Raw genomic sequence first — 22219 nt, 5'->3', positions numbered from 1 at the left:
ACATTGAATTACATATAACATACGAAAAAAAGGATTAAAAATAATTACTTAATCTACTACATATTACAGTCGAAAAAACAAAACATAACAACAACATAATCATAAAAGATTTTCTTATCACGATTTTTTTAAGTAATATTCAGTAAAAAATATTTTAAATAAAATACAACTAATATTAAAAAATTCGTCACATTCATTCTATTTTTTTGGTTCAACTGCACCTCTAATAACAATATAACATTAAAAAATTTTCTAATCATAATTTATAAATTTAATAATCTGTAATTTTAATTTAAAAACTAACCCAACAAAAATTCATAAAATAATCATAATATTTCTATTTATGTTCTTTAACTCTATGTCTAACAACAATATAATCATAATAAATTTACTAATTATCATAAACATTTTTAATAATCTGTTAAAAAAATTTTAAATTAATCTAACCAAAAAAATTCATAAATTAGTCTTAATAATTCTACTTCTATTGTACAGCAACATTTCTAATAAGAATCATAATAATAAAATTTATAATATTAATAAATTTAAATATAACGAAAATTTTAAAATTTAAAAAAATTAAAAAAAAGCTTACATAATCGGAATCACTGAGATAATGAATAATATGAAACTCAGATCGATCAACATCTTTGATTTTGTATTTTTTTTGTCATTGTTGATGCTTTTCCAACATGCAAAACCCACCCAGAGAAAAGAAGAAGAAAGAGACTGTGAGAGTGAAAGGTGAGTGAGTGTGTTTTCGAATGGTGAGAGAGTGGCTTCGTTGTGTGTTTTGTATGGCACCGTTTGTGGATCCTTGGGGATACGATGCGTGTTCCTCCCTTCAATGAACTCGGACCGTGCGATTCGCTTATGCAGAAATCGTACGGTGCGTGAACGTAGCCCACTCGGAGGGTCCGAGTTCCACTCCATACAATTTCAAGTTAACAGAATTCGGACCGTGGATATTGCTTACTGAACTCGGAGGGTCCGAATTCTTGCTCCCTGAACCCACATTTTTGTTACACACCTCCTAGTCCCATATCTTTCTCATACACTAGCATAGGCCCAATATCAAAATTAAAAGCCGAATCCTAGTGGGTATAAATAAATAATAAAAAATTAATAAAAAATTATTAAAATTTATTATTTTTAATTATTAATTTAATTTATTTAGTTTAATAATTTAATAATATATTTTAATTTATATTTTTAAATATTAATAACTAATTATTGAATAAAAATAATAAATTATGATGATATTTTAGTATTTTTTTTAAATAATATATATATATAATTTGTTTGATAAGTCGCACATTGACAAAAGACAGAAGTAGCTGCCAAGTGGAGCTGATGGCCATAGATAATTCGGGAAAGTTGCGTAATCAGTGAATTCAAAAGGCCGGGGATTAAGGCGCCACGAAGTCAAACGAAGCGACTACATACATTGTTATTAGATCAAAATTCATTGAACTTGATTTCAAGTGAATCTTCAAATATTAATTTTATATAAAATTAATTTTACTTGAATTTTTATCTAATTATTATTTGAATCAGTGTGTAAATTATAGAAACATAGATACCGTAGTTAATTAAGCCAAATTGTACTGTTAAAGTGAAATTTAGATATACAAATATTAGAGATATTAACATTTATTGTTTTAATTATTATTTAATTATTAATTTAATTTTTTTAATTTATTTTATTTAATTAATAATTTAATAATATATTTTATTTTATATTTTTAAATATTAATAATTAACTGAGGATAAAATTAATAAATTTTGACAGTTTTTTTTATCTTTTGGTTTAGATAATAAAAAATAAATAAAGTGTGTAAAGTGGGAGTCTCATGTAGGTGGCGTTTCCTATTCTATTAACTAAAGTTGTAATAGAAAAACAATGTGCGAAAATATGAAATAAATTTAATGTAGAAACTCAGTCGACTTTATGTGAAGTTGATAATTAAGAGCCGTTAGATGATTTGATTGATTTGACTAAATTTTTATCTATCGACTCTCGGCTATCAATTTCACGTGAAGTCGACTGCACCTGCGTTTTCACTTAAATTTAATAATGTGGAAGCATCTAAAAATTGTATGTTATTCACTTCCTGGAAGGAACGGAAGGATATGAATTGTGTATATAAAGAAGATAGAAGCAGCATGCTTGCGAAGGCAGTAGTCACTAATCACTAGTCACTAATCACTAATCACTAATCACTATGGCTAACCAGCAACAACGACCTCTTCTAAGCAATAATAATAATAAGACTCCGAAATTCCTATCCCTTCTCCTCACTACTGTAGTTGTAGTTGTAGTTGGAATTGGTGTCCTTGCCTCATCATCCCTTATTGCGAATTCATATCTCAGCACCAAACCCAGTTCCGATCTCTGTCAACACGCCGTTAACAGAGCAACCTGCTTGGCCCATGTCTCCGAAATAGCTCAAGGTCACATCCTGGCAACCACAAAAGACAACTACAATCTTCTCCAATCCTTCCTTGTCAAGTCCACCTCAGGCATCCAAGAAGCCATGGCCACAGCCAACGCCGTCAAGATCCGCCTCAACGCCACTCCACGCCAGGAAGCAGCCTTGCAAGTCTGTGCAGACCTCATGGACTTGTCCATTTCCAGAGTCTATGACTCCGTGGTGGCTCTCACTAAGCGCACCACTCTTTCCCTGCAAGACGCGCACACGTGGCTGAGCAGCGTCCTCACTAACCATGCCACTTGCTTGGATGGCTTAGATGGCTCTGCTCGTGCCATTATGGAGCCTCAACTCTCGGACCTCATGTCCTGGGCAAGAACCTCTCTCGCCATGTTTGTTGCAGTCTTGCCAACAAAGGCCCATCGGCACCAACTCCTTGAGGAGCCACTCAACCGAGAGTTTCCCTCATGGGTCACACGCACCGATCGGAGGCTTTTGGAGTCTGTGGCTGCTGATATAAAGGCTAATGTTGTGGTGGCCAAGGATGGAAGCGGCAAGTTCAAGACGGTGGCGGAGGCTGTGGCTTCTGCACCTGATAACGGTAAAACAAGGTACGTAATATATGTGAAGAAGGGAACGTACAAAGAGAATGTTGAGATCAGTTCAAAGAAGAAGAACGTCATGCTTGTTGGTGACGGTATGGATGCAACCATTATCACCGGCAGCTTGAACTTTGTCGATGGAACTGGCACCTTCCAATCCGCCACCGTCGGTAATATATACATCTCTGGCATGATTCTTTCTATTCATATTATATATATTTACCTTCTAATAATGCTTAAATTAATTTTACTTTCTTTCTTTATATAATTCTCTGCTCTGATCTAGCCATATTTATCTACATTTACATGTCAAGTTCATAATATATATGTTTGTATATTTTTATTTTAAAAATATTATTTATATACTAAAATTAATTTTTAAAATTAATTATTATTATTATTCTATATATAATGGAACTCATTTAACTTTGTATTTTATAATTTAATATATTTAATTAATTTTAATGACTAATTATAGTATAGAAGAAAATTTTGCTTTTGTGGTTGTTATCCATCCTTGAACACTTATTAACTATCATGATCTGCTATGTTGGATTTTTAATTGGCCCCAAATCTAACCTAATTTATTAGCACCCAACATATTAAATGCTACTATCTCTTCGGAATATTACAATAGGTGGGCGAATAAATAAATAAGTATTAATTATTTGTCCCCAGCTAAAAGCCAAAGATTCTAGATCCAGAGAAACAATAATATGTATAAACTCCAATCTCATTGGTGATGAAAAAATAAATGAAATAAAGTAAATCAGAAAAAAGAATTAAACACGTGAATCCTTTTTGTTTTGTTAATTAGTTTTATCATTTTTCTTTAGTAATGTGATGCATTAATGAGCGTTTGTGTGTACGAGCAGCCGCCGTTGGAGATGGGTTTATAGGGCAAGACATTTGGTTTCAAAACACGGCAGGGCCAGAGAAGCACCAGGCAGTGGCACTCCGTGTGGGCGCCGACACCTCCGTGATCAACCGGTGCCGCATCGATGCCTACCAGGACACTCTGTACACCCACAGCAACAGGCAGTTCTACCGTGATTGCGTCATCACCGGCACTATCGACTTCATCTTTGGAAATGCTGCTGTTGTGTTCCAGAATTGCAACCTGGTGGCTCGAAAGCCCATGAGCAACCAAAAGAACATGGTGACGGCCCAAGGACGCGAAGACCCCAACCAAAACACAGGGACCTCCATTCAGCAGTGCAAAATAACAGCGAGTTCGGATCTGAAGCCCGTGGTGGGGTCCATCAAGACTTATCTGGGGCGGCCATGGAAGAAGTATTCAAGAACGGTTGTGATGCAATCTTCAATAGATGGGCATATTGACCCCGCAGGATGGTCTGAATGGGATGATAAGACTAAGGACTATTTGGAAACTCTGTATTATGGAGAGTACATGAACAGTGGTGCTGGTGCTGGCACCAGCAAGAGGGTTACGTGGCCTGGTTACCACATCATCACCAGTGCCGCAGAGGCTAGCAAGTTCACAGTGGCTCAGCTCATCCAAGGCGATGTTTGGTTGCAGAACACCGGTGTTAACTTCATTACAGGCCTCTAGAGACTACTGCACGCATCTGCATGCCACACTAGTGTGAGGTTTAATTTTCCAAATATGTCCTTTCCAACTTGTAACCGATCGAGTTTAATTTCATTAGGGCTTCAAGCATGTAATGCATCGCATCTGCTGAATAAACTTGTGCCTTGCTCTATCCGAGTTCGATCTTCAATAATGTTTGGAAAAAAAAAAAAAATTCAGTTCGATCTTCAATAATGTTTTGAAAAAACAAATCAACTAAAACAGTAAAAATATATCTTATTTATTATAATTAAAAAATATTAAATACAATAAATTTAATTTTTTTTTCTCTCTAATGTTACCGAATTATTTGTATTTCCTACTGATGGTCATGCTCCTTTAGTTTTATGCATTATTGACTTAGCTTGAAACTACAAAAAAAAAAACATCGATCTTATCTTTGCGTATGATCCCACGCGAAATTCAAAGTACCACCAAAATCTTTTTGCTAACCAGTTATATTGTTTGGATATCATTTTATATTAAATTAATCACCGCACTATGTTTATTTTAATATTGAAATCACTGCTACATGTTTCTTATTTAATCCTTTTCCCCAACTTTCTTGTTGGGGACAATAATGCCATCCCCTACTTTACAAATTAATTTTATATTAATTACTATACAAGTTGTATGTTGCCTTAGGTGACGCTTTTTTTTTTGTGTGTTTTTTAAATTGGATACTGTATTTTTCGGTCCAATTGACTAAAAACTAATTTGTTATAGATTTTAATTCTATTTAAATATTTATTATTAGCTAATAAATTAAATTATTGTATACATAAAATAAAATTAAAGATTTTAATATTTATTTAAATAGATAAATAAATTGATCACTTCATCAATTTAAATTTCTCTAACTAGTTGCTAAATGCATCTTTATCATATAATATAATATAATATAATATTCTTCATATAACTTTTATAACGATTTGTTTATTCATTGAAAACTTTATCTCAAAAGTGAAATAATATTATTTGTTTGTTTATTTATTTTTGTTATGATATTATTTATACCAAAAATTTAAATATTTTAAATTTTTTTAAAAAAAATTAGTATCATATTATGATATTATTTATTTTAAAAATTTAAATTAATAAAAATAACATATAAATAATTATATCTCTAATAATTTTTTACTTTTGAAAAGAGTAAGAAAATAGAGGCATAAAACAAAATATGAAATACTCATTTTATATGGGATCAGATGTAAATATCTCAAAATATAATCACTAATTAAAATAAGATATTTACATCTGATCCCATATAAAATGGGACAATTTACTTAAATAAATAAAAAGGAGGATTTCTTTACCTAAATGTGCAAATCTGTTTGTTGTTATGTTTATGTGCAAAACGGATGAATATGTAAACCGTGGCAACCCACCACGGTTTCTAAACATGCATAAACCGTAGGTGGTCACCACGGATTAGGAGCAAAAATTTGTAACAGTAAACCGTGGTATGTCACCACGGTTTACGAAGGCAATTTGGCAAGCATAAACCGTGGAGAGTCACCACGGTTTATGAGGAAACATTTAATCACACAAAACCCGGTGGGTTACCACGGTTTATGTAGAATAATGGGCAGAAAACGTGGTAGGTTTCCACGGTTTACTATGACGGGAATTCTATATATATGTGGGTGATTCAAGCACCATAAGAGATCATTCTCACAATGGCTAGTGAGGAAGAGAGCTTTCTTACTCTGGTGCATTGCTCTGGAAAAATAAAAAAAAAAAGCAAAAGCCAAGGTGTGAAGTTCACGGACAGAGAACCACTAAGTATTTTTATCAGTTCGTCGATGAGTTTGTCAGACTTGAAGAACAGCATCTTGGAGAAGCTTGGCGTGTTGGGTTGCAAGTGGGTGAAGAAACTATTCTACAAGATTTCCATGGCGGTTGTCTCGACCGGTGTTCAGTATGAAACCTTTGCGGTTAAGGCTGATGAAGATATTAGGGTTCTGTTCTACTGTGTAAGGAGTTTTCCGGAGATCAGAATCCATGAGTTGTTCGCGAAGTTGGAGGTTGGTGTCGATAGTTCTGGGGCATCCGCTCCAGTTCCTTGCCCAGCTTCCGCGGGTGGTGCATCTAGTTCGATGCCTGCGGTCAGACCGTATCTTCCGCCGGTTCAATCACCTTCTTTTGCGGCTGATTTAGACCAAACGGAGGTTGTTGGTTCTGTCCCTTTGGAGCATGCAGCAGTCATTGAGCCTCCCAACGTTGTGGGCACCGGTGGTGGCCTCGTGCCTTATATCGAAGAATTTGGTGGACCTGATCAAGTAGAGAATGCAATGCGTGACGATGAGTCTGACCAGGAGCCTGTTCATATCGATGGTGGCAGCGACGAAAACACAGGCTGCGATCCACATGCGCAGCATCGGCCTTCAAGTTCTGGTTCTCATCAATACCCTCCACACTTCTCCACACTAAACTTGGAAGCTCTTGGTCAACAGGAAGACAGTGGTAACAGAGTGGGTACATCTTCTACAGAATTTGAGATTGGGCAATCATTCCAGAGTAAAGATGAAGCTGTGCTCAGTGTGAAGGACTATAGCATCCGGCGAGGTGTTGAGTACAGAGTCATCGAATCGGATCACTTGAAGTATCATGGAAAATGCAAGGAATTCGGCAAGGGTTGTACTTGGTTGATTCGTGTAGCGCTTCGTGCACGAAAGGGAACTTGGGAGGTTAGGAGGTACAACGGGCCACACACGTGCCTCGCAACTTCTATTTCAAGTGATCACCGTCAGCTGGATTATAACGTTATATGTGCGAGGATTCTTCCTATGGTTAGGGCGGATGCTGCGGTTACGGTAAAGGTACTTCAACAAGCGACAGAAGCTGATTACGGATTCAGGCCTAGTTACAGGAAGGTGTGGATGGCTAAGCAGAAGGCAGTGGCACAAATATATGGAGATTGGGAAGAGTCTTACGCGGAGTTACCCCGTTGGATGCTAGGGATCCAGGTGACAATGCCGGGAACAATCACGGTGCTGAAGACGTCTCCTGTTCATAAACGTGCACTCTAGGAGGTGCCTGGGACGACCCTCTGTGACGCGCCTCCTCAGTCAACACAATCGACCTCGGATCCTGAAATGCTACATCTGGGGATAGGAACCTGTGCGCCACACGGCACCACCACTCTAGGTAATCTGCTGATGGACCAGGGTCGAGGACTCGATCGACCCATATGACTGACTGATGCCTGGTCTCCCAAAACTGGTGCCACTCCTGATAATATGCAGGAAACCACCAGTCCCCACCCCTACCATCCTTCGCATGTAGCCAATCTATGTTCAGAGCTACATCTGGGAGATGCTGAACACCGCCGAACTGGGGTAGAACCCTATCCACCTGGTGCCACTCGATCGCAGCAAAATATATCAGGCTAGTGACGGCCGTCCATAGCCGTCGGTGCTCGTCAGCTAGTATCTCCGGATGAATAACAGCAGCAACATCAGCAGAAGAATAAGGCTCCCACACAAACTGCATAGAAATAGTAAGACTTTCATGAGGCAGTAGCATGTAAGAAAAACTAGTACAACTATCAGTAATAAATAAATCACTCGCATCGTGGACACGCAGTCGATCAAGTGCAAGGCGTGCGGAAACTAATCTCTGTGCCCCTGCATCGTTCCTCGGAACAAACTCGGCCCACCTACAATTTAAATTGAAATGATGTCAAAACAAACCATAACACATGCATTTTTTAAAATTTATGAACGCATATTTTTAAACCATACCTAGAAGCAAGCGGAAAATTGAACCGGTCAAAACCAGTGGGCCTCAAAGTGGGAAACCTCCAGAAAATCCAAGGCTGTAGTAGCTGTAGCGGCCCAGCCAAGTTAACGACATTTCTGTTTGTACCACGACAAAGACACCTATACAACCAGGCTAGTGCAGCGGAGCCCCAGCTATATCTGCCCAAGTCATCCAATGATGCCAAATAAGGCAACCAGCGAAGGTGTACCCTGTTTGCATTCTTGTCCGCAAACAGCTGAGACGACAACAGCATCAGGATATAAGCGCGTGCGTATACACGCACGGTCTCATCAGTAGCGTCTGCAGGGAGAACTCGGAACCTCTCGTGGAACCATGTGTAGCACACTGTCATCTGCTTCACTTTACTCTGTGGAGGTAACTCCCCGAACAACTCCCGGAACCACACCCATGCTGGTCTACCATGTTCCATCAGATTCTCAAACTCAGTCAAGCACCCACTAACGGGTGCACCATCAATCGGCAAACCCAGCTGATACGCAACATCCTGTAAAGTAATGGTGCACTCACCAAACGGCATATGGAACGTGTGGGTCTCCGGACGCCACCGCTCAATAAATGCGCTAAGCAGAGACTCATCAACCCAGAACCATTGACTGTTTAGCCTAGCAAGATGATACAAGCCCGCAGTCTCTAGATACGGTATAATCCGGTCATGTAAGGGCATATTCTGCTGCCGCCTAATGGCGGTAATAACACTACTAGGCTGCAAAACGTCGGTAACAAAATCCCTTAACATACAACCATTACAAACAACAACAAACATAATTTTCGTAGAATTTATTAGACTGCTCACATTAAATTCATTGATTCTCTTATTGTGTATTAAATACTGAAGCTAAGAAAACTATGCACTCAATACAACAAATTAACAATATAAATACAGAAAAAATATCTTTGAATAAAATATTAATATTTATAATAAAATATTGTACAAAAATACTATTAACCACACTATGAAGATAAATAAGCATAATAAAATATGCATTACTAACAGTACCGATAATAACATTAATATTTATGTAAATAATATTAATCAGAATCACAAAACAAATAAACGTAATAAAATATTTTTACTAGTAATATTCCTAATAATATCAATTGCTATATTAGAATTAAATTTAATAACAATAATAATAACAATAACAGTAACTAACCTCTTCGTCGATATATCCCGCCACGTGAGCGATGCCATTTAATCGGTACAATCGATCCTCATCCTCCATTGGCCCCACCACCCACTTCTCCTTCACACCTCCAAACTTTTTCCAAATTCTCTCTACAACCCACCAACCTCCTATCTTTCCTGATGTGCCTAATGAATCCGTCCCTGCCTTCAGCGGATTACTTATATATGTAGACACACGTAAACCGCGGTGGGTTATCGGGTTTTACGTTCAACAATATTTCTTCATAAACCGTGGTGACTCCCCACAGTTTATGCACGCCAATTTCTCTTCGTAAACCGTGGTGACCTACCACGGTTTACATATAAATACGTTTGCTCCTAATCCGTGGTGACCTCCCACGGTTTATGCATGTTTAGAAACCGTGGTGGGTTGCCACGATTTACATATAAATCCGGTTTTGCACATAAACGTAACAACAAACAGATTTGCACATTTAGGTAAACAACTCTCCCATTCTATTTATTTAAGTAAATTGCCCTATAAAATGAGTATTTCATATTTTGCTTTTAAAAAATGTATTGTTAATATTGTGAAAGAGATTAATAATTTGTGTTTATAAATTAAATTAACTGATGACTTTTTCGGCAATGTGCATATATATGTAAGAATCTTTGATATACATGCATCTGAATTCTGGGACCTCACGAAATAAAGTTATATGATTGATATTAAAAAATAAATAACTAGAGGGGGGAAAAGAAAGGAAAAAGAAAGGGTGCTTTCACGGCTTTGTTGTGTACTATATTGGCTACTTGCATTGTCGTGGTCGTCCCTTTTCATTTCTTTGATAAATCTATACTTAATTAGTTATAGTAAAATAGCTTTGGCGCTTAATCCCTTTTCTTTTCTTTGATAAATCTATACTTAATTAGTTATAGTAAAATAGCTTTGGCGCTTAAATATCATTATTGATCATATCAAGAATAGACAAAAGCAAATACGCTAGAAGTAGAAAAGATTACATAGCGGGGTGCAAGTTGAGGATGGATGATGCGAATAATTATTAGGGTAGAATGGCAATATGATTATGATTATTCATGTAAATAGATGCCAAACATATAAAATGCCATTAATCCAGCTGTAAAATAAGTTAATATTATAAAAATTGGTTAATACAACCAACTATCATTATATTGAGTACTTGCCAACTATTGCCAGTGGTGCATCATTGGATTGGATTTGCGGGAAGTAATTAAAGTCAAGCCTAATTTTACTATGTTTTTTATTTAGTATCTAATTTTGTCCAGTTTATTTTTTATAATAAATTTTAAATATTTAAATTTATTAATTTTTATATTTTTAAATTAAATATTAATTATTTAATATTTTAATAATCAAATATTAATTTTTAGATATTATAATAATATCTAAAATCAATTAATAAAGCCAAAAAAAGAGAAGAGAGGGAAATTTTATTTTGATTTATTAATTATTTTTATATAATTATAATAAATTTATTATTTTTAATTGAAATTTGAAAAAAAATAAAATAAAAAGTTTTTTTTTAAAAAACTAAAGTGTGGTGATTGTGGAGACATAAGTGTAATGATATTTTTAATGTTGAGAATTATTGAACGGATCACAAGGTAGTTGTCCTTATTAAAAATACTGTCATAGATCAGAAACTTTATATGCACCGGTGCTCTTCCTTCATCACCTTTAAGGATCACTGGGACCATCCGTAGGTAACAGTTTTAAAATTAATTGTAATACGAGTTTATTTTTTGATTCGAGTTTGGCTAGTTTTGGCTGTATTATTAGAGACTTTAATAGGAGTTGGATCTCGGACTGCTCTAGTAGTTCTCTTCTTTAGTCTATCACCAAATTTAAGCTTTTCGCAGTCTAAAAAAAATTGTCTTAGTCAAAGACTACTCTTTGAGAGACGCTATGTGAAAGGGATTGCTTGGACGTCCTGCACCTTTTGCATAACTCTAGTGGTGAGTACACATTTAGAATTGCTTATTTAGTTCATAAAATTCAAGAATTTTTATCAAGACCTTAGTACATTAAAATGGTGAATTGAATAATTTGATATTGAACAAAAAATAATTTTAATAATGTGATTTGGTCAGAACCTAATATTGTCCTATAATAAATTATCAGTTCTAATTTAAGTTAGAGATTTGTTTTGATTTTTTTGTTTGCTTAGACAAAAAAAATTGAAATGTACATGGTGCGTACTACAACGACCACATTTTTTAAGTTAACATATAAGTTAATAAAATGTTGATACAATACATATTTAAATTTGATTTTTAATTGACTGTAAATAAACCTAAATGAAAAGATTTTTTTTACATCCTATCTTTTATTTTGACATGTTGAAGTTTAATTTAGGGATAAGTATTGTTTTGATCCCTCACGTTGAGAATTAGAATCGAATCCGTTCCTGGTGTATATTTAGATTTAAAATCTTCCTTAACGTGTTTTTTTTTTGTATTAAAATCGTCATTTTAAAAAAAATTAATTTTATTCCTAAAATACCCCTACTTTAATAAAAAAAATTATAAAATTAAAAAAAAAATAAGAAAAGAACACGTTTTGGGGGGTGGGGGCCGAAAGAAAATGCGAAGGGGGGAGAGGAGGGAAAGGGGAAGAGGAAGGGGAAGGGGAGGGATGAGAGGGGATGGCGCCGGCGAAACTTGGAGCTGCTGTCGCCGTCGCCGGAAGAAAGAAGAAAGGAGAGGGCTGCGACGGGGGAGAAGAGAAGAGGGGAAAGAGAGAGGGAGCGCTGGTGGAAGGAGGACCGTCACCGGGAAGAGAAGAACGACGCGAGGAGGGTGGCGCGCGAAGAAGAGAGAGAGGGATCCGAAGCTGAGCTGGTCCGCGCATGCTCCGTCGCCGGTTCGCGGGTGATGGGTGGCCGAGGAGAGAGAGAGATCTGAGGGTGGAGTGCGTTGCCGGTCCCTGGACACTCCGTCGCCCCGCTGGGGATGGGTGGCCAAGCGCCGGTGGTTTTGCATCTGCTTTTTCTGCTTCTTCTTCTGCTGCATCTACTTCTTCTGCTTCTTCTTCTGCTGCATCTGTTTCTGCCGGCGGGAAGGGGAAGGGGGAAGGGGAAGGGGGGAGGGGGGACGACGCCGGCGGCGAAGAGAGGGAGGAGGGGAAGTGGAAGAAGTCGGAGAAGAAGAGGAAGAAAATGACGTGAGGTGGGGGGAAGGGGGAAAGGACGCGGGGTGGGGGAAGGGGAGAGGGGGAGGAGGAGGGAGAAGGGGAAAGGGGGAGGGGGATGGCGAGCCACTGCCGTTGGAGTCCGCCTCGCCGCACAGCCGCCTCGCTTCTGCCGTCTCATGCCTCGCCGCCTCCGCCTCCGCCTCCGCCTCACGCCTTGCTTCTGTTTTCTTGCTTTCTGTTTCTGTTTGGTATTGTTTCTATTTTTGTTTAGTGTTGTTTCTTGTTTTTTTGGTGGTGGTCTTGGTGGTGGTGGTGGTGGTTGGTAGTGGTTGTGGTTGTGGTGCTGGTGCTGGTGGTGCTGGTGTTAGTGGTGGTGGTGCTGGTGTTAGTGGTGGTGGTAATTGGTGTTGGTGGTGGTTGTGGTGGTGGTGCTGATGCTGGTTGTGGTGGTGGTGCTGGTGTTGGTGGTGGTGGTGGTGGAGGAAGTAATTGTATTAGTAGTAATGAAGGTATTTTGGTTCAAAAAAAAATTAAAAAGACGATTTTAAATTAAAAATACGACTTTAAAGATGATTTTAAATCAAAATATATACTAGGGACGGGTTCGATTCCGACCCTCAACGTAAAGGACCAAAACAATACTTACCCCTTTAATTTATTACATATCTAAATTTTATAATGTTTGATAACTAAAAATAATTACACAATCATAATTTATTTTATGATAATTAATAAATATTAAATAAAATAAATTCTGTCTATTTCTTTTGTCTAATTGATATTATCGTCTAATATTTATCAGTGTTCAAGCGGGAAAAATTTCTCTCTGGCCAATAAGCACCTAATGGAAAGCTGTTAAATAACAGGTTACCACATAAACTATTCATTCTTGGGAAGCGAATGAGTAATGATAAACGCCTATAGTGTTTTTTATTTTTTTTGGACTAATGAGCATATATATCACCGTAGAATGTTGTTGTTCTTGTATGTGAATAATGGCATACTAGCTAATTCAAGACAAAACACTGAATTAGAAATATAGCTTCTCTGTTTGTCCATCTCATCCGCAATTTTAGAGCACAACTACGAAATCTTCACTTTCATTGGATATAACAAGGTATGTAGAACATCTTAGGAGAAACACAATACAATAACTCCGAATTACTCGCTTAACAACCAAGCATAACAACATACATCAACCAACATATATGCATACACAACATACTCATTAATCACTATTATTATTATTATTATTATTATTATTATTATTATTATTATTATTTCCAATTTACATTCTTAAATATTTTTTTTCTTTAATTTGTCTTAACCCTTCTTTTCTTGTTTTCCCTGTCAACCCTTTATTTACTCGTTTTTCATCCTTGAATGGATCCCCATTTTCTATTCTTTTGTTTCTCCTTGAAACAAACCGCAGTTTTATTCTCCATTTCCACTCAACCCGCATTGTTACCCTCCTTATTATCCCATCAATAAAAATATCAAAATTTTCAGAACTCTGTTTATTCTTTCTCAGTTTTCCCATGATAATGTGTTGCTGGGTTTATATATATCTCGAATAGTTAATAACTCAATAACACAAACCTGAGAGGGAAAGACAGAAGCTTTGCATATGTCGTCATTCCTGCTAAACAAAGTTTTCCAGAATGATGACAAATTAAGGGTGACCCTAATAAAATGGCTAGACTTGGAGGATCAATGTTTATTCTAGTACCTTCATCATATCCTCTTAAGGTACTTACATTGTTTTTAATCCAATTTTCTCATATATATAATAAAACCTCATCATATTTATTTGTTTCCAATTAAGCAGATACGAATAATGTTCATTATATTCTGAATCAGATCGAGGCCCTCTTGAATGAGCCTTAGTATTTGAAAAATATGAGAAATCAATTCCATGTAATTTTAAGTGTATCCATTTTGTGACAGGCAAAAGCATTTGTAGCTAAAAAAGAATTAGGCTTTGCTTCCTGTTGTTGATATCCTTATTATTACATTGGCGGCGCCGTTTGATGGGAAGTGCGATGAAAGGGATTTACAAATTCTTTACCCAAATTTTTGGTAATGCTTATATTTGTTTTGTACACCCAAATGTAACAATAAAATAAATTTATTGTTGTGCTAAGTTGGAGTTGGGTGTCGATTATTGTAGTTGTGAAGGAGCGGGAGGTGGAAATGGAAATGGAAATTGGGCAACCAACAGATGTTAAGCATGTGGCTCACATTGGATGGGATGGTCCTTCTGAGAGTGGACCCAGTTGGGTGTGTATGCACCTCTCCATCTCGCATCATTACTTTATATTATTATTATTATTATTATTATTATTATTATTATTATTATTATCAAATGAAATGTGTGAATTCTTTGTTGAAAAAAAAAAAAACAAATACAGATGAATGAGTTTAAATCGGCACCTGATTTTTCAACGTCGATTGGTCCCCGAAGAGACCCCAATACTACGTCCATCCGAGGTAACTCCGACAGCTAGATCAGATCCATGTTTGTAATAATATAGGATGAAAACTCAGGGGAAGTTAAATTCATGTGAAATTAATAGTTTAGAGTTAAATGACAATTTAGTCAAATTTATCAAATTATTTAATTATTCTCAACTATCAACTCCAAATGAAATTAACTCCACTTGAGTTTTTCCCATAATATATATAGTGACTTACATACATGAATCGATCAACAGAGCCTCAAGAAGAAACCCAACAAACAACAGGGGTTGCCAATGTTGCTAAGAAGCCAAGGCGGAAAAAGGTTAAGTCAACTTCTTCTCCCAAGTCATCGCCTTCTTCTTCTACATCCAAGCACTCAAAACCTGCAAAGTCAAAGACTAAAATGCAGCAGCAAGTTCAAGCCACTGATTGAGAATAGAAGCAATGTGAATACTGAATATATAGAAGCTATCAACTGGTATACACTATAGAAAGAAAGGAAACTCTTTTCATCTTGTTTAGTAGCGAATCCTCCTAACTTGCTTAGACTGACCAATACAAATTTGGAACTCATTCAAAAAATATATTGTAAACAAAGATGTGATTATCTTAGGGTGATCGAGTTATTTTGTGCGTGCCAATGTCTGTGTTTTAGGGTTAACATTATAAAATGCTATCATCAATTGGTGATAATCTTCAAGTATTTGTTTCATTTTGCTCTATTAGCGACATAAAGATCACTGTTATATCCGATCCTTGGGTGCTAACAAATTCTTCAAATCGTGGAATCTTAGTATATTACATTATTTCTTCAAAATGTTAAACATAAACTTGTAATTGATTGAGGAGAGAATAGTTGCTAAATTTGAAGGGCAACATCTTTTTTTCGGGGGAATTCTTTGGTGCCTATTGAAGTTGTACATAATTTGCCTAAAAGTAGAGATAGAATAAAGTGAAATCCACCGTTTTAATTTGAATTCTACTAGTGAAATTTAGGTAAAAAGATACCTGGTTTTATATATATATATATTGGAAGAGCAACATCTTTTGTTCTACTAGAGGGAGATAAATAAATACATTTCAGATTTGTTTTGTTTTTTTGGGCTGATCTCGTAACAGACAGAGCGGCCTAGGAAAGTCAAAAACTTGTTTGTGCCAGAAAAGGCCGAAAGGGTCCGTTTTCAAGATTTTGGACTTGATACGTTCGCAATTTGAAGAGGCGGACCACAACAAAACAAAAACGATACGGCCGAATTATGACTAGGAGAAGATAACTGCAGGGAAAATTACAAGAAGCATGTTACCATGGACCTTTCGTATTGGTTTCGGAATTTATTGGCCATTTATATAGACCAGCGAATTCAAACCCAAAAATAATAGCCCTACTCTTTTCTTATTTTATTACAAAATATAAAAAAAAAGACTACGTAATTTTGAAATCTTAAAATAATTACACTTCAAGAATAATATTGAGCTGTAAAAATGAATGTTATTTTATCGGTTTGAATTTTGACATAGTGCCATTTTATTATATTATTTAGAAGGGTTTGACTTTCTTCATGATAACATACATCACAAAAATTGAATAATAATTTTTATTCATATTTAAAGCATTAAACGTGAAAATAAAAAAAATTGAAGTTGTAGTACTTTATTTATTATATCCAACGAAAATTGATATTTTATAATATGATTGTGAGGGATAATTATCTAGCAAGGCGAAGTATGAAAATGATGATTAATTGAGAAAAGAAAGGGGAGAGTTTGAAACCTGGAAGAGCAGGCAGAAGTGAGAGGTTGAGGCGTTGAGCATAAGCAGATTCCCCGGCAAATGCATCGTAAAGTGAGAGGTTGAGGTTTTCTCTGACTCGTTCCATATTCATCCGACTATGCATGCCAACCCACTTACTCAGCTCACACTCCTACCATACAATTATAGTTAAGGAGGTCCAACCATAACGGCGTGAGCGCTGACAACAAATTAAACCATGGCATCCTCCTCTCCTAATGCAAATTAATTAAGACATGACAATTAGTAGATTTGTATTATTATTATTGTTGTTGTTGTTGTTGTTTGTTTCCTTTGGATCTCATCTGAGTGAGGCTCAACTGCTTATTCAACCGGGACCTAAACCTGAAGAAGTTGAAGCTCAAGGTCCCAACAAGACTACTACACCGCCGGCTGCAGAGGGCGAAGCGGCTTTTCCTCCAGAAGCAGACAACTGCAACGGGATCTTCATCTCCTATGACCTGCTTGGCAGGAGGAAGGAGTACCCTAAACTGAAGAACGCCACAGCGCAGCCGTGGGCCTTCAATGCCACCGCAACGGTGCTCAACACGGGCACCCAAGTGGTCAAGGGTTGGAAGCTCTACGTTGGGTTCCAACACGATGAGATTCTCGTCTCTGCCTCGGGGGCATACCTCTTCGAAGCGGCTGATTTCCCTGCTTATGTGGGACATGGCACCTACTTGGTTGGAGCTGGTCTCCCTGATCTCCAAACCGCCATCAACACTGCCCAAGATTTGAACCAAATTCAAGCTGTGCTTAATCTTGCTGGCACCCAGTTCGGTGTTAAGCCCCCTGCCATTCCAATGCCTAAAACCATCAAATTGGTCATTGATGGATACACATGCCCCCAACCAACTCTAAAACGTCAGTCCTCCTCCCACCCTTTAACTAATTATACTCCATTCTCATTTCAGTTCTTAATGAAACCAAGTAATAATTAATTAGTCTTGAGTTTTAATTATCTTAGTTTACAGTCGTTATAAACTCTTTATTCATATATATGTAATACAATAATGCATTTTGTAGATATAATAGCATTCATTCAAAGTTTAATTGTCATGCAGGAATTTCTAAAATTTTGAAATGATAGGTGGAATATTTGTAACAAATTACAAATTACATGCATGGATTGACTATTCTTCAAGGTAAGTTGCATTGTAACTAAGTAAATGAAATGGTGCTGTATGTGACAGAGAGTTCCATGTATGCATGCTGCAAAAGAGATCCAAAATCGAAGGCTGATACGTCGAACAAGAAATACCAAGCAACGCAGAAAGGGGATCTTTCCATAATGTACGACGTTGTGCAAGTATACTCAAACAACTACATGGCTCAGGTGACGATGGAGAACCGCAACCCACTGGGGCGCCTAGACCGTTGGAACCTGACATGGGAATGGACGAGAGGTGAGTTCATATACAACATCAGAGGCGCCTTCACGCGCGAGATTGACGCCTCTGACTGCGTCTACGGCCCCGCCGGAGAATACTACGCAGACATGGACTTCTCCAAAGTAATGAACTGCCAAAAGAATCCGGTGATCAGCGACTTGCCCCCTGAAAAGTTGGGTGACAACGAAATAGGTAACATCCCTTTCTGCTGCAGAAATGGCTCAATCTTGTCCCCTCTGATGGACAAAAACCAAGTGAAGTCAGTTTTCATGATGCAAGTGTTCAAGATCCCACCCGATCTCACCAAGACTTCCATCTACCCTCCGGAGAAATGGAAAGTTTCGGGAGTCCTGAATCCCGATTACAAATGCAGCCCTCCGCTGAAAGTGGAACCTTCTAGATCCCCGGACCCCAGGGGGATCGGGGCGACGGTTATCGCCCTTGCAAGCTGGCAAGTCGTGTGCAACATCACAACGCCAACCAAGAGACACAACCGCTGCTGCGTCTCTTTCTCTGCATTCTACAATGATTCTGCTGTTCCCTGCAACACTTGCGCCTGCGGTTGTCCCAAACCAGCGGGCCATTGTAACCCTTACGCAAGGGCACTACTTCTCCCCCACGAGGCTCTTCTTGTGCCCTTCTACAACAGAACACGCAAGTCGATTGCGTGGGCCAAGTTGAAGCATTTTCCCTTGCCAACCAAGCTGCCCTGCCCCGACAACTGCGGCGTTAGCATCAACTGGCATATTCTTTCTGACTTCAAGGGTGGCTGGACAGCCAGGATCACTATCTTCAACTGGGAGACATTCAACTTCCCCGACTGGTTCATGGCGTTGCAGTTCAAGAACCCTTCTCTTAGTCTTCAGGATGTGTATTCCTTCAACGCCACCTTCCTCCCGCGGCTCAACCACACCATCTTCATGCACGGCCCACCAGGCTTAACCTATTTGGTATCTCTCGACAATGACACAAATCCCAAGGTGCCTGGTAAGCAACAGTCGGTTATTTCCTTTAGCAAGAAGAATACGCCCCATATCAAAATAGCCAAAGGCGATGGCTTCCCTTCTAGAGTTTATTTCAATGGAGAAGAGTGTTCCCTTCCTACCCAATTTCCTCTGCGTAGTGCAAATCACCATACTCCTCTTGTACATCTATTAAACCATATCTTAGTCTTAGTTTTAGCTCTTACAATCAACAGTCAAATATTGCATTAATTATTACGAAATAGTTTAATTAGACACCTTTTATATATCTCTTATGTATATTTACTAACTTCAGCTTTTCTAAATTTTAATATTAAAATAATTATCCATATATTAATAAAATAAATATTTGATGGAAAGTACTAGAAAAATAATAAAATTTTTGAACAATATGAATAACTATCAATTAAATAAAAATACACTACATCTTAATTTAATGCTACTAATTAAATTTACTCTTTTAATCATATTAATTCACATTATTTATACATTATTCAAAATTTTATTGGTTATCTATACTTTTCCATAAAAAAAATAGTATTTAAAAAAAAATAAAATAAGATTTTAATTTTAGTGAAAAAATCATTTAGAATGAGAAGATTTATAAATTAATAAAGTAAGTTTAGAGAATGTTAAGAATAAATATTGTTTTATAAAAAGGGAAATAGTTTAATAATATAGTTTAATTTTAATATTGATAGCTTAAATTATTTTATATTATTGTTCAATTATATTTATTTTTTAAATTATTATTAATTAATTATTAAAAATAGTTATTTTTATTAATATAGTAATACGTAATTAAACATTTTTTTATGTTAAAATTAGAGATCGATTTTGCTAAAAAAATCAATTTGGATATAACCAATTATTATTAATTAGTCAAAATCATACTGATTACATAAAAAATAAAATAACTTTTTATTATTCTTACTTTTTAAAATTTTAAAAATAAAAATAAAAATTAATTGAATTGACTTACACTATAATTAATTACCTAAAACTTCTCTAAAAAAACTAGGCTTTGTTAGTGGTGTGGTGGCTTGTATCAGATGGCTAAGGCGACTATTTGTTAAGACATTGTGGCACAACATGACGTGTGTATGAGTCATGTCTGCATATTTGACCTTTTAAGTAAATGGCAAAGTGGGTGACTGTACGGCTCTTACACACTTTTTTTTGTAATTAAGCCAAGGGTATTACTGTTATTTAGCGTAAAAATTTAATATTAAATTAAGTTAAATAAATGTGTTTCATTTTGCTTCTTCAGAGAATCAGAGTCATAATTGAAGGAGGCTTGTTGACTTAAAAAAAATATATTAAAAAATAATTATTTATATTATTTTTTTAATTTAATTAAAAAATAATTTTATAATTTAATATTAAAATTTATATCTATAACTTTAAAAAATATAATAAAAATTTAATTATTTATATTACCTCAACTTATTAACATGTCGTAACAAATTTAACAATGACTATCGTTTAATTGTTTTAAAATTCTGGAAAACCTTGTTAGTTGTCACCATGTTTTCGCGCAATGCTGGCAATAACCTTCACTTACAGTGGCTTTATTGGGATTTTCCGACCTGCACCTACAGTCAACTACAAAGTGTGTGTTTGAATTCGGTTTGAGTAAATTGGTGATTGAATCAAAATAATTTTGTAGAATTGATTTTAGGTAAAAGCGAGTTTGTGTCAATATAATTTATGTTTGATAATTTTTATTAAAATTAATTTTAATAAAATAAATATTATTTCAATAATATTAATTAGAATCACTTTTAAATAGATAATTAATTAATTACTAAAAAAATATAATATTATTTTTTAAGTATATTTAATTTTTTTATATTTTTTAATATTTTTTATATAATATTATTTTTATAATATTCTATTTTAGTATATTATAATTTTTTATTATTATAATAAAAATTAATATTTATTTATAAAATTAAAAATAATATATAAAAATTGATAACTTTTTAAGTATTTTTTATAGTAAAAATTAATATTTATTTATTAAATTAAAAATAATATATAAAATAATATATTTTAATATTTTTTTTAAGTATTCTTAATAATTTTATTTTTATTATTATTTTAGGTTCTAATTTTTTACTAGTTATATTTTTATTATTATTTATACTTAATTTGTTATTTAATTTATCATTTCTAATAGGAACAATAATACATATTATAAAAGAATTAAAATGTTAAATAGTACACAAAAATTAGAATAATTATTTTAATACTCTCAGTATTTTTTATTTAAAAAAATTTATGGAAAAAACCAATAATAACTAACAACAAACCTAAACGTACGTTACGCAGAAGCTATAATTTTTTGCTTCTAATGAACGAGCTTTTGAGATATAAAATTACGTTGGCGTTTAGAGAAAAAAAGTTGCCAAAAACATCAAAGAACAACGTTCAAAGCACCTAAATGCACTTTTATCCTCTCCAACGTGTTTCACAAACACACCCTGCTTGAATATCCTTGAATTAAAATATGATTTGTTAACGTTAATTAGTGTTAATCGAAAAATATTTTTGATTAGGACAACCTAATTCGAAGTGTTAAGAGACAATGAGAAGAGAAGCAGATAACAACAAAGGTGCACGTGCAGGTATAAGTTGGGAGTTGCTCATCATGAACTCGATTTTAAATTCCTTCTTAAATCGAACGGCCTTATCGAACAGGTATTCGAATAAGAAATCGAATAGTTGCTCGAATAAGGGATCGAACAGTTACATAAGTGGAGAGGTTGAATGCTTTCACCACATGAGGAATTGATGGGTAACGTTTCACTAGCAAAAGAGTGGAACGGTTACCAGGAAATACGTGCGCAAGACAATATTGTGTAATTAATAATCGATTACA

The 22219-nt window shown here is 35.5% G+C and overlaps 4 protein-coding genes across 4 annotated transcripts; all 4 read left to right on the top strand.

Annotated features, from left to right (window-relative positions):
* The first annotated feature begins 2165 nt into the window (after positions 1 to 2165).
* Positions 2166 to 4758, top strand: LOC130981099 (pectinesterase-like). Its single transcript, XM_057904725.1, has 2 exons — positions 2166 to 3204; positions 3910 to 4758. The coding sequence occupies exons 1-2, from the start codon at positions 2226 to 2228 to the stop codon at positions 4605 to 4607; spliced, it is 1677 nt and encodes a 558-aa protein (XP_057760708.1). The 5' UTR covers positions 2166 to 2225; the 3' UTR covers positions 4608 to 4758.
* A 1672-nt stretch (positions 4759 to 6430) lies between these two features.
* Positions 6431 to 7657, top strand: LOC130980567 (uncharacterized). Its single transcript, XM_057904230.1, has one exon. It carries the CDS (start codon positions 6431 to 6433, stop codon positions 7655 to 7657), a length of 1227 nt encoding a protein of 408 aa, XP_057760213.1.
* Positions 7658 to 14303: 6646 nt separating this feature from the next.
* On the top strand, positions 14304 to 15805 carry LOC130979181 (CRIB domain-containing protein RIC7-like). Its single transcript, XM_057902553.1, has 5 exons — positions 14304 to 14461; positions 14660 to 14791; positions 14883 to 14992; positions 15124 to 15202; positions 15427 to 15805. The coding sequence occupies exons 2-5, from the start codon at positions 14743 to 14745 to the stop codon at positions 15603 to 15605; spliced, it is 417 nt and encodes a 138-aa protein (XP_057758536.1). The 5' UTR covers positions 14304 to 14461; positions 14660 to 14742; the 3' UTR covers positions 15606 to 15805.
* A 1392-nt stretch (positions 15806 to 17197) lies between these two features.
* On the top strand, positions 17198 to 19566 carry LOC130980566 (COBRA-like protein 10). The gene is made up of 2 exons (XM_057904229.1): positions 17198 to 17825; positions 18155 to 19566. The coding sequence occupies exons 1-2, from the start codon at positions 17198 to 17200 to the stop codon at positions 19564 to 19566; spliced, it is 2040 nt and encodes a 679-aa protein (XP_057760212.1).
* Positions 19567 to 22219: the final 2653 nt, after the last annotated feature.

This window comes from Arachis stenosperma, chromosome 5, assembly GCF_014773155.1.
Source record: "Arachis stenosperma cultivar V10309 chromosome 5, arast.V10309.gnm1.PFL2, whole genome shotgun sequence".
NCBI lineage: Eukaryota > Viridiplantae > Streptophyta > Magnoliopsida > Fabales > Fabaceae > Arachis > Arachis stenosperma.
This window is presented reverse-complemented; position numbering and strand designations above follow the sequence as displayed.